This window comes from Raphanus sativus, chromosome 8 (assembly GCF_000801105.2).
Source record: "Raphanus sativus cultivar WK10039 chromosome 8, ASM80110v3, whole genome shotgun sequence".
NCBI lineage: Eukaryota > Viridiplantae > Streptophyta > Magnoliopsida > Brassicales > Brassicaceae > Raphanus > Raphanus sativus.
Window position 1 is genome coordinate 24,378,619 of NC_079518.1, and position 19,219 is coordinate 24,397,837.

Here is a 19,219-nt window from a genome sequence, read left to right on the forward strand (position 1 = left end):
ATTGGAAGAACACTTGTGGATCTCAAATAATATTATTTTCATTATTTTATTTTGTAATTTAAAAAATAAAATAAAAATTATTAATTGAGTGCCAAATGTAAATAAGAGCTTTCAAAATTCTTAGAGCACCTTTTTGGAGAGAACATGTTGTTTATGTTTTCGTCTTTCTCTTCTTACTTCATTCATTTTTAATTATTTAATTGGTAAGAGCAGTTCTAATTACAACCAACGTAGATGTGGTTACTTGCTTTTTTTCCTTTTATAATATAGTAACATTTATATACTCATCTTTATCTTTGCATATGCTATAATAAAATTATCTAATCTCTTAAAAGAAAAAGAAAGTAGAAAGAGAAGAGAGAGTATAACTCATTTGTCAAATGAGAAACTGGAAAAACTTTCCCCAGATATCCAAATCCCACTTATTCATTTATTATTAGTTAGACTTCTTTTAAATGTCCAAATTTATTATTTAATTTAATTCAATTAAATCGATATAGCGAACATTGAAGGAGATTTATAGACATAGGCGCAAAAATTGGACACAATTGTTTCACCGAAATGCAACGCAGTTATCCCTAATTATGGATGAGGATATGTGATGCTTTGTCGATGGTTTTTGGAAAGAACAAAATAAATTTAGAGAGCACATATGGTTTTGTAGAAAGAAAGATTTGTCTGGAAAAATGATGGGAGCTATGAATATCTGACGAAACCTATCACCTTTACATGCTGAATGTGAATATAGAATACATAAGTACCCTGTCATACAAAGAGGTGGTGTTTGCAACTTATTGTTATCAATTGGTAAAGATAGTGTATACACCGGATGGCCCGCTTTCATTACACATCTAGAAGAATTTCATCGATGTAAGGAATTCTTCACTCACTTCAGCATTCAACATATCCCAGAGGTAAAAAACACATTGGCTGACAAGCTTGCACAAAGTGCTCGAACTCAGTCTTCTGGTATGGTTTATGTTGATTCGATTCCAATGTGTTAGCTCTTGGATTCAGAATCTTCGTAGTCTAGTATAACCTACGTTGAAAAAAAACTTAATTCTATTAAATCTATTAGTTTTATATTCTGTGAATTCTAAAAGAGGTTCTTAATGACTCGAAGTGCTCTAACCATCAACATCACTGTATGATGTCAATTATGTCTTGTAGTTGTAACCAAACTCAACGAATCAACGTGTACTTTTAGTTTACGTGCGCAACTCAATACTTTAATTTACGTGAATATGATCTCTCCTTGTTGAAATTTATGGAGGTGGCCAGTGGAGAATCCAGAACTATTATTAATTGGGGGCACTTTAATAACTCACTCATTTAGAAAAAAAAATTTCATAACTAAAAAGTACCTTACAAATTTATCCTACGAGCTTACATATTTTGGAATCGTTTAACAACTGCTTCGTTTGTTAAATTCTCAAACAACTCTTTTCCAACAAAGCAAAAGCACAATCATTTAAAAATTGATTACTAATCTGATTTCGCAAGTTAGTCTTCACAATCTTCATCCCTTAAAAACATCTTTCAACGGTAGCGGTGGCAACATGTAAAGTCAACACTAGCTTCAAAAGCCGATAAACTTGAAGATGTGAAAGATGTTTATTTGTCTTCACCATCATGCATGCAAGATCTCCAAGATCCTTCAAATTAGAAAATCTTTTATCTTCCCGAATATTGTCAATATAGAGACCTAATTGATGCTCAAGAGTAATTTGCTCGATAGAACTAAAATCTTCAGGATAAAAATCAGACAATCTTATAACTTTTAACTGATCAAACTCCTGAAATGAATTATTGAGGCTCAAAGAAGCAATGCAGCCAAGCAGTTATGTGTTTACCTCATCAAAACAGTCATTAAACTCTTGAATCTGCATATCCAATACAGTGTAAAAACACTCCACCTTGTAATGATGCAAGTTGCTTATATTGCTTATTTTCCTTGAATTCTTTGAATCAAACTCATCATCCATAACTAGAAACTCAAATCTTGTAGCTCTCAAAGAAGGAAGAAATTTTATTTATCAGAGATACACATCCATCATCTCTGATTTTGTACAACTGTTGCCTGGTGGATTTCACAAGCGACATAGCATTCAAAATGTCCCGATCTTTCTTTTGGAGAGCCTTTGACAAGTTATTTGTGATCCCAAGAAGAAGCAACATCAACTGTAAGTAGAACACAAAATCAAAGGTGTGGAAGTACTTGAGAAGACCATTAGATTGACGTCTTTTGATACCATCACTTCCATAGATTTCAACATACTCAAGCACTTTAATGATAGAAGCGAACAAATCAACCAACTGCAGCAATATTTTGTAATGAGAACCCCAACGAGTTTTACCGGGTCTTTGAAATGAAACCTCTTGGTTCAGTCCCTTTCCAGTCTTAATTTCTCCTTTCTTAGTTCTTTCCTCAATTTTCTTCCGGTGGTCTTCTCGAACCATATATTTCCTCTTACAAGAAGCTCCAACAATCTTTTCAAAGAAATCTCCAACTTGAAAATGCTTCTGAGCAACCGCAACAACAACTAATTGAAGTTGATGAGCAAAACAATGGATATAATATGCTGAACTACATTCACTCTCAGAATTAGAGCTCTCAGCCCATTGAATTCGCCCTTCATATTACTTGCTGCATCGTAACCTTGTCCTCTTAACTTCTTCATACTTAATCCATGTTTAGCAAACAATGAATCAACAGCACTTCAGAGATAAAAAAAAAAAGTTTCTTTCACATGAACCAGACCAAAAAACTTTTCTTTAATTATCCCATGTGTATCAACAAAGCGCAAAACCGTTGCCATTTGCTCTTTATCAGAAACATATGCAGATTCATCCACGAACAAACAAAATACATCATGACCAACTTCTTTGATAACAGATTCAATCACTTCTTCCGCAAAGCAGTGAACTATATCTGTCTGAATTTTGTGGGACACCATCTGGTTGTTTTTTGGAGCATTCTCCAACACAACTTTACTTACAACTTCATTTTGCTCTGTAGTACATTTCAGAAGCTCCAAAAAGTTTCCCTTGTTAACTGAATTCACTGATTCATCATGACCTCTGAACGGGAGTCCTTGTCTTAGCAAATACCTACAAGCATCAATTGAAGCATTCAATCTGATCTTGTATTCATTTTTGACCGCGTCATTCTGCTTATAAAAAGCATGAATAATTGATTGTTCTGGTTTCATCAGATAATCAGCCATTTTCAATGCATTGTGAAAACTATTCACTGCTCCTACATGAGCACGTAATCTCTCTGTCTTGTTCCAGTAATCAAATCCATTGACCACAAATCACATCACTTCCACATTTGTTTTCAGTGTAATCTCTAAACAAGTAGCAGAACAAACAAAATGTTTTATCCTTTTCACACTATATTCTAACCAGTCGCCATAGAGATCAAACCAAGAGGGATTGCATCGTCTCAGTTTACTTTGAAACAATGTTTTAGGAAATTCATGACCACGAGGTTGACAAGGACATCTCATAAGATATTTGCATCTTACCTTATCTCTTTGATTTGAAGGATATTCGGTTATCCTTTTCTTTATCTCGAGGATCACTAGGTAAATTCTCCAAAACAACTTCAGAGTCATTCTTTTTTGGAGAAGACAAATCATCTTCATGGTTTTCAGATGTAGACAGAAATTTTCTTTTAGGCTTAAAATATTTTTCCATTGAATCTGTTTCTGTAAAAAAACATTAAAAAAATTAGCATAAGACTAGAATTTATGTTCTCGCAATTTCTTACTATTTAGATCGAAGAAATCAAAATTTTCATCTAGTTTACCTTTTATCTTTTTCTGAACTTTTTTGTCATAGTCTTTTTGTTCGCCTGCGACAAAAGTTAAAAGAAAGAAACACAAATATCAAAACGTGGGCAACTACTAACTAGGTCAAAATTAAAAATTTCCATTATTAATGTCCTTTTGTATTGGATTGGACTTTTAAAACTGAAATTATCTTTCTTTTTATGTTGAGCTACATTAGATTTATGGGTCATATAACAATTACTAGATTTTCATCCGCGCAACCGTACAGGTATTTGTTTTCAATTATATATATTCGATCTTTAATAGTATATTTTTAACATTAATTATATACTTAATTGCTTATATAACTATTTCAAATACAATAACTTTATAATTTACCTGTTATAATTAATCACTTGTTTAAAACCATCACATGTATTTATCTCTTTTTATTATATATTTTTCCTAATGTATTTTCATTTAGTTATTAAACAAATTTATATATACATAAAGAAATATATTTAAAAAATATTTTGTATTAAATTTATGCTAAATTATGATCCACCTTCAAAACTGAATTTATTTTTACGAATATTTTTAATGCTTATACATTTTAGATAAAATATATAATTTTCCTAACATGATTATGATTATAAATTAGATAAAAATATGATCTAATTTTAATTTTTCATTTTCTAAACAATAAATTAATATATTAATGTATAATAATATTTCAAATTTCGAAATTAATGAAAATATTTAGATATAATACAAAATTAATTAGTTACATAAATATTAATAGGAAAGAAGTTATCATTATCTAGATTCTAGGAATAATTTAAAATTTAATGGTAACTTATGTAATATACACATGAACAAAATTTATGGTTAGGATATTATAAAGTAATAACAAAGACATATTTAATAAAAACTTTAATGAATTGTTTAACTTAAAAAAAGTTACACATGAAATGAGTTGTGACTTCTATTTTGATATATAAGATATATTATTCCCTCGCACTCATCTTTCTTGTACACTATAAATACTCCTAAACTAAACTTTATCATGATCAACATATTAAATACATATAGAGATTAATATATTCGTGTTACGACTACAGAAATCATGGTGATGGCCCTGATGGCTAAGAGCCGCACCGAGCACTACGTAGTATTGGTCCTTGTTCTGATAATTATGGTGGGATCAGTGTTCCTAGCCACTGAAGGACGACCGGTCAAGTATGGTTCGACAGCTTTGACCCGGTTAAGAGATTCGCCTGTGTACAATGGAAGCGTAATGTCTAAGCCCAAACCAGTTGAGTCATCTGTACAAGATGTTTCTTGGCTAGCCACAGTGAAACAGTCCGGGCCAAGCCCAGGGGTTGGTCATTATCGAGCCATGGGATACAAGACCTTTGGACGAGTCAGAGACAACTCTTGTCCTAGTCCTGGTGTTGGACACTAAAAACAAGATCTACGAATTTAAACTATGAAAATATATATGCAGATGTAATAACCTTACTATGTTCTTTAGCAAAAAAAAAAAAAAAAAACAACCTTACCATGTTTTAGTAGCCTCTAAAATGTGACCTTCTTCCAATATTTATGATTTTCTCCTTTATCTTGTCTCTACTATCTACATAATAACCATATAGCCAAACCTTAATTATGTTTTCTACAATTTCAAAACAACAATTTGACTGAGGTAATTCAACACAACGAGATGCGTCTCGATTTGCCTAAGAGAATTCTTTAGTTTCAGGCAAAACTTGGTAGACAGCCTTCTACAAGTATAAATAAAGCACCTTATATATGGTTCAGTAAGTTTTCAGAATTTCTAATGGATTCATTGCTCTTGACAAACAAATTAACTGTAAGGATTTAACCTTGCTTGTGCTTTATAACTTTAGAACAAGAACGACCAAAACGTATTCTCTTTATTAGAATAAACCAAACTGAGATTTAATACAATACTTGAAAGATGAAATCACAACTCTTTGATCTCTATCTCTCGTTAAATCTCTATTGCTCTCTTGACTGGATGATTAACTTATGCCTATCAAGTCCTATTTATATATGAAGAAGTTCCTAGTTTCTATTGTAAAGTAATATGGCAAATTGCCTTTACGTATTTGCCTTAACGTATTTGCCGTTTTTACTAACCGACTTTTTCTTTGTTGCAGGATAAAAGAGATGGGCCAAGACAAATCAATTAGAGCCCATTGGTCTAATAAACTCCATCTTGGGCTTTAATCACATTTGCTTCCCTTCTCTTCCTCTTCGTTACCACCGAAGACGTCTTTTGAGCTCTCCTTCTTCCATGGACGGCGACGCTTGCGATGATGGTGACTTCAGGCGATGATGGCCTCCACTGATCATATCCTTCGTCAAGGACCTTCGATCTTCCATTCTATCTCTCCTTTCGAAAATATTCGACCCAGCTCCTCCATATCTCAGTCTCGCGATCCCACCACCAGTGCTTCTTTGGCGGCGTCTCTAATCTCTGATCCTTGTCAGAAGATCGTGACTTCTTCTTTCCCCAGAGAAAATTGTTCTCTTGAACCATCAGAGACTTGAGAGACTTTACCGAAAATTTGACGTCCCCTTTTTTTCGGTATGTGATCTTCGATTCTTTGATTTAAGCTGTTCATCTCCTTACTTCTCTTGCCTTTATCCTGACTTGATAGTGAAAACTCCTTAGTAACCTCTCAATGTTTCCGATCTTCTTCCAGCTTCGGATCAGCCGATGTGTCTCCTCCGTTCCGCTGTATCAACGACTCATGTCTCCCTTCAGCTTCGTACTTGGCTGTTTAAGACATTCCCCGTTAATCTTATCTGTCGATCCATTGAGCCTCCTAGTTACCGCTTGAGGTACTCGTCTCCCTTCAACTTTTTTTTTCTTAGTTGTTTAAGACGTTCTCTCAATAACTTTGTCTCCATGTTTCAGTTAACCATTCGTGTCCCCTAGAGATCCTGTATTGGTCTTTCTCAGCTACTCCACCTTGAGCTGAGACCTCCTTGCCTCGCATCTTCCATAGCAGGTAACTTCCACCTAGAGCTTCCTTGTTATCGATAAGAAGTAAAGTTTGTGCTCTAACTTTAATTACTTCTTCTTGTGCGAGGTGATCGATAACTAAGTTACCTGCCGTGCCGTTCTCTTAGGCTATTTTGAGGAGTTCACAACATAGATCAAACTTCTGCCCGGGTAAGGCCTTAGTTAGAAAATCTGCTGGGTTTTTGCTAGTATGGATCTTAGATAGAGTAACACTGCCATCTTCAACTAGATCTCTGATGAAATGATACTTAGTGTCGACATGCTTAGTTCGCTCGTGATGAACATGATTCTTTGCTAGGGCTATAGCGCTTTGTGAATCACAATTTATCTTGACACTTTCTTGATCAAATCCAAGTTCCTTGCATAGTCTTCTTAGCCATAAAGCTTCTTTCGCAGCCGCGGTTAGAGCCATGTACTCGGCTTCGGTTGTTGAAAGAGCTACCACGTCTTGTAATCCCGACCGCCAACTTACCGTATTTCCCCAAATTTGAAACACGTAACCTGTAACAGACCTTCTTCTGTCCAGGTCTGTTGCGTAATCAGAATCACAAAATCCCTCTATGCTGAACTTCGATCCTTTAGTAAAAGTTAGACACCTTCCTGTAGCTCCTGTTAGGTACCTTAAAACCCACTTAGCAGCTGCCCAGTGTTCTCTTCCTGGTTCAGACATATATCTGCTTATTAATCCCACCGCAAAACCCAGATCCGGTCGAGAACCGACCATTGCGTACATTATACTCCCTACTGCACTTGAATAGGGAATTTCTTCCATGAACACCCTTTCCTCTTCCTTTTGCTCTGGTCTTAAACTCCTTAGCTTGAATTGAGATGAAGTTGGTGTTACTACGGCTTTAGCATCCGTCATTCCGAATGTCTCCACCACCTTCCGTAAGTAACTTTCCTGCGACAATATTAGAGTTCCCTTTGCTCTATCTCGTATGATATCCATCCCTAATATTCTTGATGCTTTTCCTAAATCTTTCATCTCGAATTCCTTACTTAAACTCTCCTTGATGTTCTTGATCTCTTGCTTATCTCCTGAGGCTATGAGCATGTCATCAACGTATAGGAGTAAGAATACAGCTTGTGCTGTCTTAACGTTCTTCATGTAGACGCATGGATCCTCCTTGCTTCTTACGAACTGTTGAGTCTTCATAAAACAATCAAACCTCTTGTTCCACCGCCTCGGAGATTGTTTTAACCCATACAAAGACTTCTTAAGCAAACACACTTTGTTTTCATCCCCTTTCTTAACAAAACCCTCTGGTTGCTTCATAAGAATTCTTTCTTCTAGGTCCCCGTGTAAGAACGCCGTCTTTACGTCCATCTGCTCGAGCTCGTAGTCATTGTTAACCACGATTGAGAGCATGATGCGAATTGATACGTGTTTCACCACCGGAGAGAACACTTCGTTGTAATCAATTCCTTCCTGTTGTGAGAAACCTTGAGCCACCAATCTCACCTTATACCTTGGTTCTTCCACTCCCGGTATCCCCGGTTTTAACTTAAAGATCCACTTGCATCCAATAACCATTGCATTCTCAGGTTTCTCGATCAAGATCCATGTACGATTCCGTTCGAGTGAGTCCATCTCTTCGTTAGCTCCATTCTTCCATAGCTTCCCTTTCTTACTCGTCATAGCTTCCGTGAAGGTCTTAGGTTCATCTATTTCTATCTCGTCTGCTGCTGCTAATGCATAAGCTACGAAATCCTCGTCTTCGTACTTCGATGGTGGTTTTATTTGCCTTCTAACTCGGTCCCTTGCCAGCATGTAATCATCCAAATTTGTTTCTGTTTCTGAAACAGTTTCGTCTTCTTCACTCCACACGTCTTCTTCTGAGCTGTTAGATGTTTCTCTTAAGATAGATCCTCCACCTTGAGCAGTTTGCTCCTCGTCGTCAACGTTTGATGGAGTCGGGCCTTCTATCAAATCTTCTTTGAATGTCACTCTTCTCGTTCGGTTTTCTTTTCTTTTATCCTCCATGCTCGCAACTTCCGCGTCTTTCTTGGCGTGTTTTGTGTGCTTGTATAACTCTTCTTCGTTAAATACCACGTTCCTACTGGTGTCGCACTTACCAGTTTCTGGCATCCACACACGATAACCTTTAATACCGAACGGGTATCCCACAAATACTCCTTTTATGGCCCTTGGACTTGTTTTATCTTGAACCTTATGAACAAACGCGGAGCACCCGAACCTTCTAAGGTTACTTAAGTCACACTTAGTACCTGTCCATCGTTCTTCGGGTAGCTCGTAATCAATCGCAGAGTTTGGAGATCGATTGATCACATATGCGGCCGTTGACGCGGCTTCGGCCCAAAACTCTTGCCCTAATCCTGTCTCCACTAGCATGCACCGAACTTTGTCCATGATTGTTCTGTTCATCCGCTCCGCAACTCCGTTTTGTTGTGGAGTATACGAACAAGTCTTGTGTCTCTTGATTCCCGAGTCTTTGCATAGTTTTTCAAACTTTTGATTGCAAAACTCAAGGCCGTTATCTGTTCTTAGACATTTAATCTTCATCTTCGTTTGATTTTCTACTGCTTCCTTCCATTCTTCGAATTTGCTGAAGGCTTCATCTTTCGTCTTAAGAAAGTAGATCCAAACTTTGCGTGAAAAATCATCGATGAAGCTTATGTAGTATTTGCACCCGGCTAGACTTTCTGGTGTTGATGGAGCTCCCCATAAATCTGAATGTATGTACTCGAGAATCTCCTTAGTGGTATGTTTCCCAGCTGGAAAGCTTTGTTTGTGAGATTTTCCCAAGACACATGTCTCACAAAACTCAAGTTTATCCACTTCTCTCTTCGGTACATATCCCTTTTCTACCATCACCTTCAGATTCTTTAAACTCATATGACACAGTCTAGAATGCCATATAGTTGTTTTGTCGATCGCCGCTTTAGACACGTTAGCTTCTCCTTTGGACACTGTCCCTTGTAGATAGTAAAGACCTTCGTTGAACTTCCCTGATATGACCTCCTTCCCGTCCTTGTAGAACTTGATCATAAAGTCTTTTCCTTCATAATGGCATCCTGATCGTTCGAGCATCCCATAAGATATCAAGTTCCGGCTCATAGTCGGCATGTATCTCACATCCTTAAAAACCACTACGGTTCCGTCGGGTCTCACGATCCTGATCTTACCAATACCTTTTACATCACAGTGGGTGTTGTTAGCCATTAGAACTCTCCCTCCTTCGAATTCTTCTAGGTCAAACAACACATCTTTGTTTGGTGTGATATGGAAAGAACAACCTGAGTCCATGACCCATTCCGAGTCGCTATCGTGTGTACTAACTGTTAGTACAAGTGGCTGCTTAGGCTCTGCAGCTACGTTAGCAGCTTTATGCGTTTTCCTCTCCGGACATTCCCTTTTCCAATGTCCCTCCTTCCCGCATATGAAGCAACCCTTGTTGTTTTTATCATATTTAGGTCTTGATTTAGATCGTCCGTATCTACTCTTCGATCTACCTTTCCAGTTCCGGTTCCCTCCTTTGTTAGCCCGATCAGATGACCTTCCTCTATCCTCAACGTATAAGCCCTCATCTTGAGACTTTGAGAGTTTTCCACTCTCTGTTAACTCTCTTTCCTTAGATCGTGCAGCTCCGGTAACTTCGTTGATCTTGAGAGTGTCTCGTCCATACTTGAGGGTCTCCTTGAGCTGGTCATAACGTTGAGGCATTGAATTTAGTAGTAGTATCGCTTGAACCTCTTCATCAACCTCCACCTTTAGGTTGTTTAGGTCTGTTACTAGCTTTAGAAAGTCATCTACGTTTGCGTCTATGCTTTTGGAATCGTTCATCTTAAATGTGTAGAACTTGTGTTGCAGGTAGATGCGATTTGGCAAGGACGTCTCCGTGTACAGCAAGTTGAGGGCTGTCCACATCGCAGCAGCTGTCTCGCAGTGGCTGATCTTTCTCAAGACTTGGTTTCCCACGTTCAATACAATGAGATCTTTCTCTTTCTCCGATTTCCCGAGCTTAACGGGATCAACGGGCGGGATGCTGTCTGCTTCTTCCTTCTCCGTGTCCTTCAAGGTAATATCTTCTTCTTCCTTAACGACTGGTGGATCCTGTAGAAGCTTCTCATCAGTTAGGATTTCCTTTAGCCCTAGGAAACCAAAGTGAGCCAACATCCGAACTTTCCATAGCGAAAAATCTCCTGTCCCATCGAACCGATCTATATCGATCATGTTGTACTTCTCGTTCCTCATTCTGTTAAAGCACCCTAGCAATCGTAACCCGGATTGCTCTGATACCACTTGTAAGGATTTAACCTTGCTTGTGCTTTATAACTTTAGAACAAGAACGACCAAAACATATTCTCTTTATTAGAATAAACCAAACTGAGATTTAATACAATACTTGAAAGATGAAATCACAACTCTTTGATCTCTATCTCTCGTTAAATCTCTGTTGCTCTCTTGACTGGATGATTAACTTATGCCTATCAAGTCCTATTTATACATGAAGAAGTTCCTAGTTTCTATTGTAAAGTAATATGGCAAATTGCCTTTACGTATTTGCCTTAACGTATTTGCCGTTTTTACTAACCGACTTCTTCTTTGTTGCAGGATAAAAGAGATGGGCCAAGACAAATCAATTAGAGCCCATTAGTCTAATATTAACCTTCTTGACATATGACAGAGAAACGAAGCCATAAACCCCTTTAAATGATCCAAAGCATCGACTTTAGAGATGCACTGATGTTTTGAATCATCTGACGGGATTGTCTCTCTCTATAGTAACACCTTGTCTAGAGATTCTGAATATTCGTTCTTATTATTTTTTATTTATCTAAAAACATAATTTTATTTCATTAAATTCTTATTATTTTGTTTCATTTTTTAAGAGATATCAAATCTCAATTAACTAATTTCTATTGGTGGGTGAATGTAGAGATTCACCTTAGCAGGTGAAGCTAAGTTTTATTCTTCATGAACAAAACTAACGGAAGTATGTAAAGATATCAAATCTTTGATACAGAGTTGATTGTGAGATATCAAATCTCAATTAACTAGTTACATCTTTTTAAGGAACAGTAGAAATAATAGAAAGAGCAGATTATGCTTAGCGAAGAAGAATTCACAGGGATAAAGCACATGTGATGGAGTTTGATACAGAGTTGATTGTAAAAGAGAAGAAGCTTCTGGCACGTGTTATAAGAAAGGCACTTGACAAGTCTTACCAAGAAGAAGTGAAGACTTTACATTAGCAGTGGACATGGTTGTTGTTTTCTTTTTGGTCAAAGGTTTTAAATTTATTTCTGAAATATAATGTCAAGAGTTTTTTTTTTTTTTTTTTTTTTTTTTTAATGTCAAGAGTTTGCCACACCGAAGTTGGTTAAAGCATTCTTAGTAAGAGCCATCAGATTTACAGTTTGCTGAGCGAGAAATACAATGAAGAGATAGAGTAGAGAAAAGGGCAAGGTGTCTGATGTCGTGAAGGATACCCGCAATCTCGTTCAGTTATGTCTATGAACGCAGGGATGAAACCAAGACACTAGAGTCTGAAGCAAAGTGAAGCTTAGACAAGCCTGCCATGGATGCCGACAAGAGCCTTCTGAATAGCCAGGGCCTCCGCCGTCAGAGCTGAGCAAAAAAAAAGCTCGGGTAGCTGATTTCTGAATTGTACATGAAGTACCTGCAACATGAAATATCCAGCTAAAACCTAGCACATTTAGAAATTTCATTCCACGCACCATTAACCGAACACTTAGATAAATCGAAATCACTATTAATCATAGTAGTATACACGAAAACTTTGTCTATTTTTTTCATAGGCTTTGCGGCTTTCCATTCCTTAGCATCTACAACAACTTTCGAGCAAACATCTTCTACTGTTTACTTTTGAGATCAAAGATCCTCCTGTTTATTGCTGTGCAAAGGTTCCAAAGGATCCAAGGGAAAATGGGGGAATATACAAGGCCAGAGGGGGAAGATTATGAAAGTGCAAGATGGGTATGATACAGAGTAGTACACGTACAAGTACAATGCTTTTTAATTTTATTTCGCAAAGTATTAGAGCAGGATAATAATGAAAGTTTATCTTTACATGGATAAAGGGCCTTACTAGCTCTCTCCGAGTTGATTAACATGTCATATTTAGACAGAGACACTAGCCTAACACGTTCCCAGATCTACTCAATCCAAGAACCCCTCATGACTCTTAGCCCTCATGCTTTGTGTCTATTCTCATTCAACACCAAAACCTTTATGCTTACGACCTTCTCTGAGGTGGTACTTATCCCAAGGCACGCATCTGTATACTTATACATGTAGACTTTGTGGCTTACCCTTGCCAACTTCTCAAGGACGAGATATTCACAAACCTTCTTTTATGGAATATTTCCAAAAAAATTCAAATCCTTCTCCAAGGTAAATCATAGCTTGCTTAGCCGCCAAGTATCTTGTAGTTTAGCTCTATGCTGGCTCCAAATCCAATCTTCAAGTCAGCTACACAGCTTCGTTTCATGTAGCACTTCTTATATCACTTCACGACTGGTACAAGAACACCTTAGAAGAATTCTGTTTTCTTCATCTTCTAAAACTCAGTCGTCACTAAGCTAACAATCTCTCCTTTAATGAACGAATTTTAGAATTCATCGCTCATACATTGCTTTAACTCAACCACCAGGCTTCCTGCTGTACTTTGTCTTTAGCCTTCCTTATACTTATATATATCATGGATAGTGAGCTATATTATATTCTCTTACTGTTTTTTTGTTTTTTCTGTTTGATTTAGTGATTAATGGTGGGAACTATTTTTTTCTATCATTGCAGTTTTCTAAAATCTGCTTGCCATATTTATCTTATGAGAGTTGGTAAATTTAGATATTAACAATTACTGGCAGGAGTTGTTAAAAAAAACAATTACTGGCAGGTATACACTGAGTAGAGACATAAATTTTGTCATGTACACTCTCTTTTGTTTGAGGTATGATATTTTATCTTAGAGGAACTGAGTAGAGAACATAATTCTTGTCATGTGACTTTTTGGGGTCTTTGTTAGTAATTTGGAGTGCCCGTTTTAGTGGATAATTTTTTTTTAAGAAAGGGCTTTCAGTTCACCCAAAGCTCATGGAAGAGCCTTTAGATGTTGCTGAATGATGAATTGATGATTCATATATATAATTCACCGGTGGGTCTAGACAGAAACGGATTTGTCCTTCTGTCGTGGGAGAATGACACATTATGTGGCTCTGTAAGCCCTGACGAATTGCTTTTTTATGTGTCCCTTTTTCTAAAGAGCATCCCAATTAAGGTTTCTCTGATCCAAATCCGATACTGATGCAGCTGGCATCTATGTTTGTGGCGCCGAGTATTTGAATTTCCTTTTCTTAGTTGCTTTTATTACAAGTTATTTAGATAAGGCTTTGTTTTCCTTTTGTCATTAGTAGTTCGTTTTATAATTCCTTTAACTAATGGGATTTGTCCAAAGGTGAGGGTTATATAAACAATTCGATTGTGTTGTGTTTTATTTACTTTTGATTTGAATAAACTAAGAGCTTTTGCTTTCACCTTATCTTGATTTAATTAAATTCATCAACATAGGAAGTTTGGTCTCAGGAAGTTCATCCGAACCTCTTGATTGAGCAAAGAAATGTCTCCTACAAGTGCTACTTGTTCGATTGATCGTTCAAACTAACCCTAACGCTGCGTCAGATACAAACTCTCAGTTACCACAATGTGTGCGCCATAACAAAGGAAGCTGCAGTAATTGTGTTGTGAAGTTTAAGCTAATTCTATTATTTACTTGGATATCAGATTTTCAAAGCTTTTGTTCACAAAATAGTTTCTTCTTTTGTTGTTGTATCAGTGTACAAATATAATGGCTATAACTAAATATATCTTCTCAAAGCAACACATACATAGGGAAGAAACTATCCAAATACAATTATGAAGCTTCTAACTTAATTTGACACAAATAAATCAAATATCAAGGTTTATGAAAAATTTAATTGACCAAAATCATCTAAACAATTTACTTAAAATATGTACAACAAAAAATATGTACTGAAAATTTTATATAATATATTTAATTAGCAAACTCTTAAGTAAAAGTTTACTTATTGAACAATATTTCTGAACATTTTTGTCACACAAAATTAACAATTAACTTATATAACATATCCGAACTATATAAACTTATTGGATCTATAAACATATGAGCAATATCTTATGAAAATATGAGTAATATCATATAATTATTTTTTCATATATAATTTCATATATACTATATCAATCTATGTAAATTATATAACAAAATAAAGTTCAACAAGACATAACAATAAGCTACCTTAAATTATATATTATATTAATTTAGACGTTTAATCATTATATTAAACTATTTTAAAGAAATTTTTAATATATAATCCTCGAGTTAATGTGTTGAACACAATTGATACTATTTTCAAAAAAACTATAATTTTAAAATAATATTTTACTAAGAAAGTAGTAGAAAAAATATTGAGAACAAATATTAATTAAATAAGTAATAAGATTTCTAACAGAAAAAAGTGAAATTTAATAATATACTTAGTTGAAACAAACTAATAATAAGTGAAATTTAATGATATATTTAATTGAAACCAAATTAGAAGTTTGTAAATAATTTATTAAAATTTCATCAAAATCTAAGCTATGGTTATATTTTTCGTTTATTTTCTTATCCGCTCGTAGGACGGGTTTTACCCTAGTATATATGTATATTTTTCTATTGTTAATTTGGATGAGGTACAATGTGTCTTATTAAAGCACATGATATTCATATTAAATTTATGAACACATTAATTAGTATACTTATATTATCTTTGATGGTATTTTATTTTGAGAGAAAACATCAAAAGATGAAAGAAAATAATTTCCAACAGTACACACCAATTTGAAGAAAAAAATGAGTTTGTAAATAGTAACATCCCTTAAATTTGAGAGAACATTATTCACAATTTCATTTTAATGTTTTTTGTCATCAAGCTCATTTTAATGTTAGAAATTTTTTATTTATAATTTTACCTTTAAACTTTATATAATTTTGTTTTATATCAAATTTTATATTTATGTTTTATACTTTGAAATTTTCATCATATGTTTTATACTTAGAAATTTTCATCAAAACTTTCTTAATACAATTATAAGATTATATAAGTCGTTTTATTTTTAGAAAACTAAATTTATGAAATAATACATATAATTAAAATAAAATTATTTTTAGTAAATTGTAAGTTTTTAAATAACAAGCATTATTATAACTAACAATGAGTATTAATAATAGATTATATATTGAATATTCTATTTTAAAGAGAGAAATGATAAAAATTATTAAAATAAAACACAAATTCGTTTTGAATTTACATCAGTTTAAAGATGCCCCTGAATCGATTTGCATCTTCATTTTATATTTGTCAAAGGATATGCGTCCTCTATTGCTTTATCAATAATAATTGAGGCAAAAAATTAGGTTCATCTTCTAGGGTGAATTTTAAATTCATCATAGCTTTCATCATCAATCAGAGTACCACCTAAATTAATAATAAAATATATTAATATTTTTCTTAAATCTGAAATAATAGAAAAAGGAGTGATACCAATTTTAATGATGTTCACGTAACTAACTAAAACCTAAATCCTAAATTCTTAAGGTTAAACTTTAAATCTAAAACCTAAATCCTAAACTTAACCATAGAATTTGGGTTTAAGATTTATGGTATATGGTTAAGTTTAGGATTTAAGGTTTATATTTATGGTATATGGTTTAAGTTTAAGATTTAGGGTTTAGATCTAGATCTTAAATCCTAAACTTAATCCTAGATTTAGGGTTTAGATCTAGATCTAAATCCTAAATTTAGGGTTTAGATCTAGACTCTAAACTTTAAATCCTAAACCCTAAATCCAAACTCTAAACTTAACCCTAGATCTTAAATCTAAACTTAAACTCTAAATTCAAACCTTAAATCTTAAAGGAACAACATCAACATTAACCCAAACTTTTAAGGTATAGGGTTTGAGTTTAAGGTATATGATTTAAGTTTAGGGTTTATATTTAGGGTATATGGTTTGAGTTTAGAATTTAGAGTTTGAGTTTATGATTTAGGGTTTAAGTTTAAGATTTGGATTTAGGGTTTACGGTTTGAGTTTAGAGTCTATGATTTAGATTTAGGATATAGGATCTGGATTAGAGTCTAGAGTTTGAGTTTATGATTTGGGTATATGGTTTGAATTTAAATTTAAGGTTTAAGATTTAGAATTTAAGATTAGTGTTTAATTAATGGCGTTAACGACATTAAAATTGACATCATCTTTTTATTCAATATATAATATTATATATATTATATATATTATTAATCTAGATGACACTTTGATTGATAATAATAAATCTGATGAATTTAAATGTTCATCCTAGAGATAAACCTTTGTCGTGTTCATAACATTTAGACCAAAAAAAAACCTTAGTCGTGTTCATAATTGAGTATCGCAATGGCCTTGCATACTGTATCCCATTATATGCCCTAATATCTATTCTATTAAAACAGAAGTACAAAATTAGATTACACAATTAGGTTTTCACTATATTTACATTGTCATGCCACTGAGGTATTAAATGAAGCTATATTTACGTATGTTTGTCTTTTCCTAATTTAAATAATATATATACATTTTAATGTTTTTTCCTAATTTAAATAATAGATTTCCTTAATAAATCTTAACCAAAATATATTTCCTAATATATTCGTATGAATATATTATATATTTTTAATATTTATTAGTAATAAATAATAAATAAAATCACACATCATAATCAATTATATAACATATAAATATAAAATATTTTTTCAAATATTATAGTAATGCTTCCATATATAAGTCCAATTAGTTATAAATATAAGATTTATTTATATGATACACTGTGATATAATAGACGATTAAATCACAAAATATAATTATTTTAAAATAATAAATAAAATCATTATGTTAAAAATTTATATTAACAATTATGTAATAAATTTTAATTTTAAATATATATAGTATACCATAGTACAGAGAACAAAATTAAAGTGAAAGAAAATATTTATACAGTCACGGGTCAAGCTCAAGAAAATATTTTCTTTAACAAAATTATTTTAATAGAAATTATAGTTCCAAATATGGTTATATATTTTATTTATTTATAAACGTATTTTTGTTTTTGAGGGATGGTAAGATTTTTGAATTGGAAAAAATTATAACCCACTTCTATATTAGTTTAGTTAGGAAATTTAAAATTTATATCAGAATATTTTACTAAAATTTTAATTGTAATTTTTATTATAACTGCAATAATTAAGTTCCGGTCTAAATTTATATTTATATATTACAAATATATCGTTTAATATTAAAAGAAAAATTAAAAATATAAAATAAATACCCGCTCGGTCGGGCGGGTCAAGATCTAGTATGTGGTTATATTAGCTGGCAGTGTAAGTAGATTTGGACCATTCCGTAATTGGCTCCAGTCTCTTAAAATAGGGTTTTTATTTTAGACTTTTGGGTTAAATCAAATTAGTCCCTCTCACATATAGGCACGCCAAAAGCTCTCACATGTGTTTTACACTTAATATCGAAAACTTTTGACTGGAATTTCTTTTCGTATAAAAACGACAACTAATGTTTCTCGTAATGCATGATTGATTTAATATCACATAGCCTTTGTTTGGACCTATTTTATTGGATTATAATTACAAGATAAACATGCTTACATCTACATGCATGCACAAACCTCGTCTAGTTTCATCATTATCACATTCAAACTCGAAAAGAAAAATGAAAACCCCAATATTAGAAAACAAAAGAAACCTTGGAACTCATCCGACAATGTCAGTAATTGTTAGGAATTTTGGGAATAATTCATATTTTACTTTGGCATATTTTATGTTTTGCTAAGAAAAGATAAATAAATAAATAATAAGAGACACAAAAGAAGAAGGAGATGAGCTGGGAAGCACGTGTGAAGGAGAGAGAAGCACGTGCAACAAAGACAGTGCAGGGTTGACTGGAGACCGTAGGGTCGCGAGAAGTGGGAGACGCACAGTCTCCTTCACACGCCTTTTACGACACCGTTTCCCATTTATGGATACAAAACTACAAAACTTCTATTTGAAATGAGTGAATAAATTCACTGTAGTTTATAGTTTATAGTTTAGAGTTAAAAAAGGATATAGCAAAAAAAAAAAAAGAAATATCAAGAATGGTCCAACCTCTTGTCTAATTGTTGAGTACCTATTAACTTGGGACCAAGCTGGACCCAGTTTTAAACGTTCACTAGTGTTTGACCCGCACGCCCGGGTGTTTATTTTTATTTTTATAAATAAATATTTTATTTTACAAAAATGGTATAATATATATTTTAAA

General features: G+C 33.8%; 1 protein-coding gene and 1 pseudogene across 1 annotated transcript; one reads left to right on the top strand and one right to left on the bottom strand.

Moving 5' to 3' along the window:
- Positions 1-1,365: 1,365 nt before the first annotated feature.
- Positions 1,366-3,620, bottom strand: LOC108820355 (uncharacterized; annotated as a pseudogene).
- Positions 3,621-4,902: 1,282 nt separating this feature from the next.
- On the top strand, positions 4,903-5,241 carry LOC108820356 (precursor of CEP16). Its single transcript, XM_018593305.1, has one exon. The coding sequence runs from the start codon at positions 4,903-4,905 to the stop codon at positions 5,239-5,241; it is 339 nt and encodes a 112-aa protein (XP_018448807.1).
- The last annotated feature ends 13,978 nt before the right edge of the window (positions 5,242-19,219 follow it).

What these genes read in the sequence shown, in the direction of transcription:
- LOC108820356 (XM_018593305.1), top strand. Translation starts at nt 4,903, where the DNA reads ATGGTGATGGCCCTGATGGCTAAGAGCCGCACCGAGCACTACGTAGTA.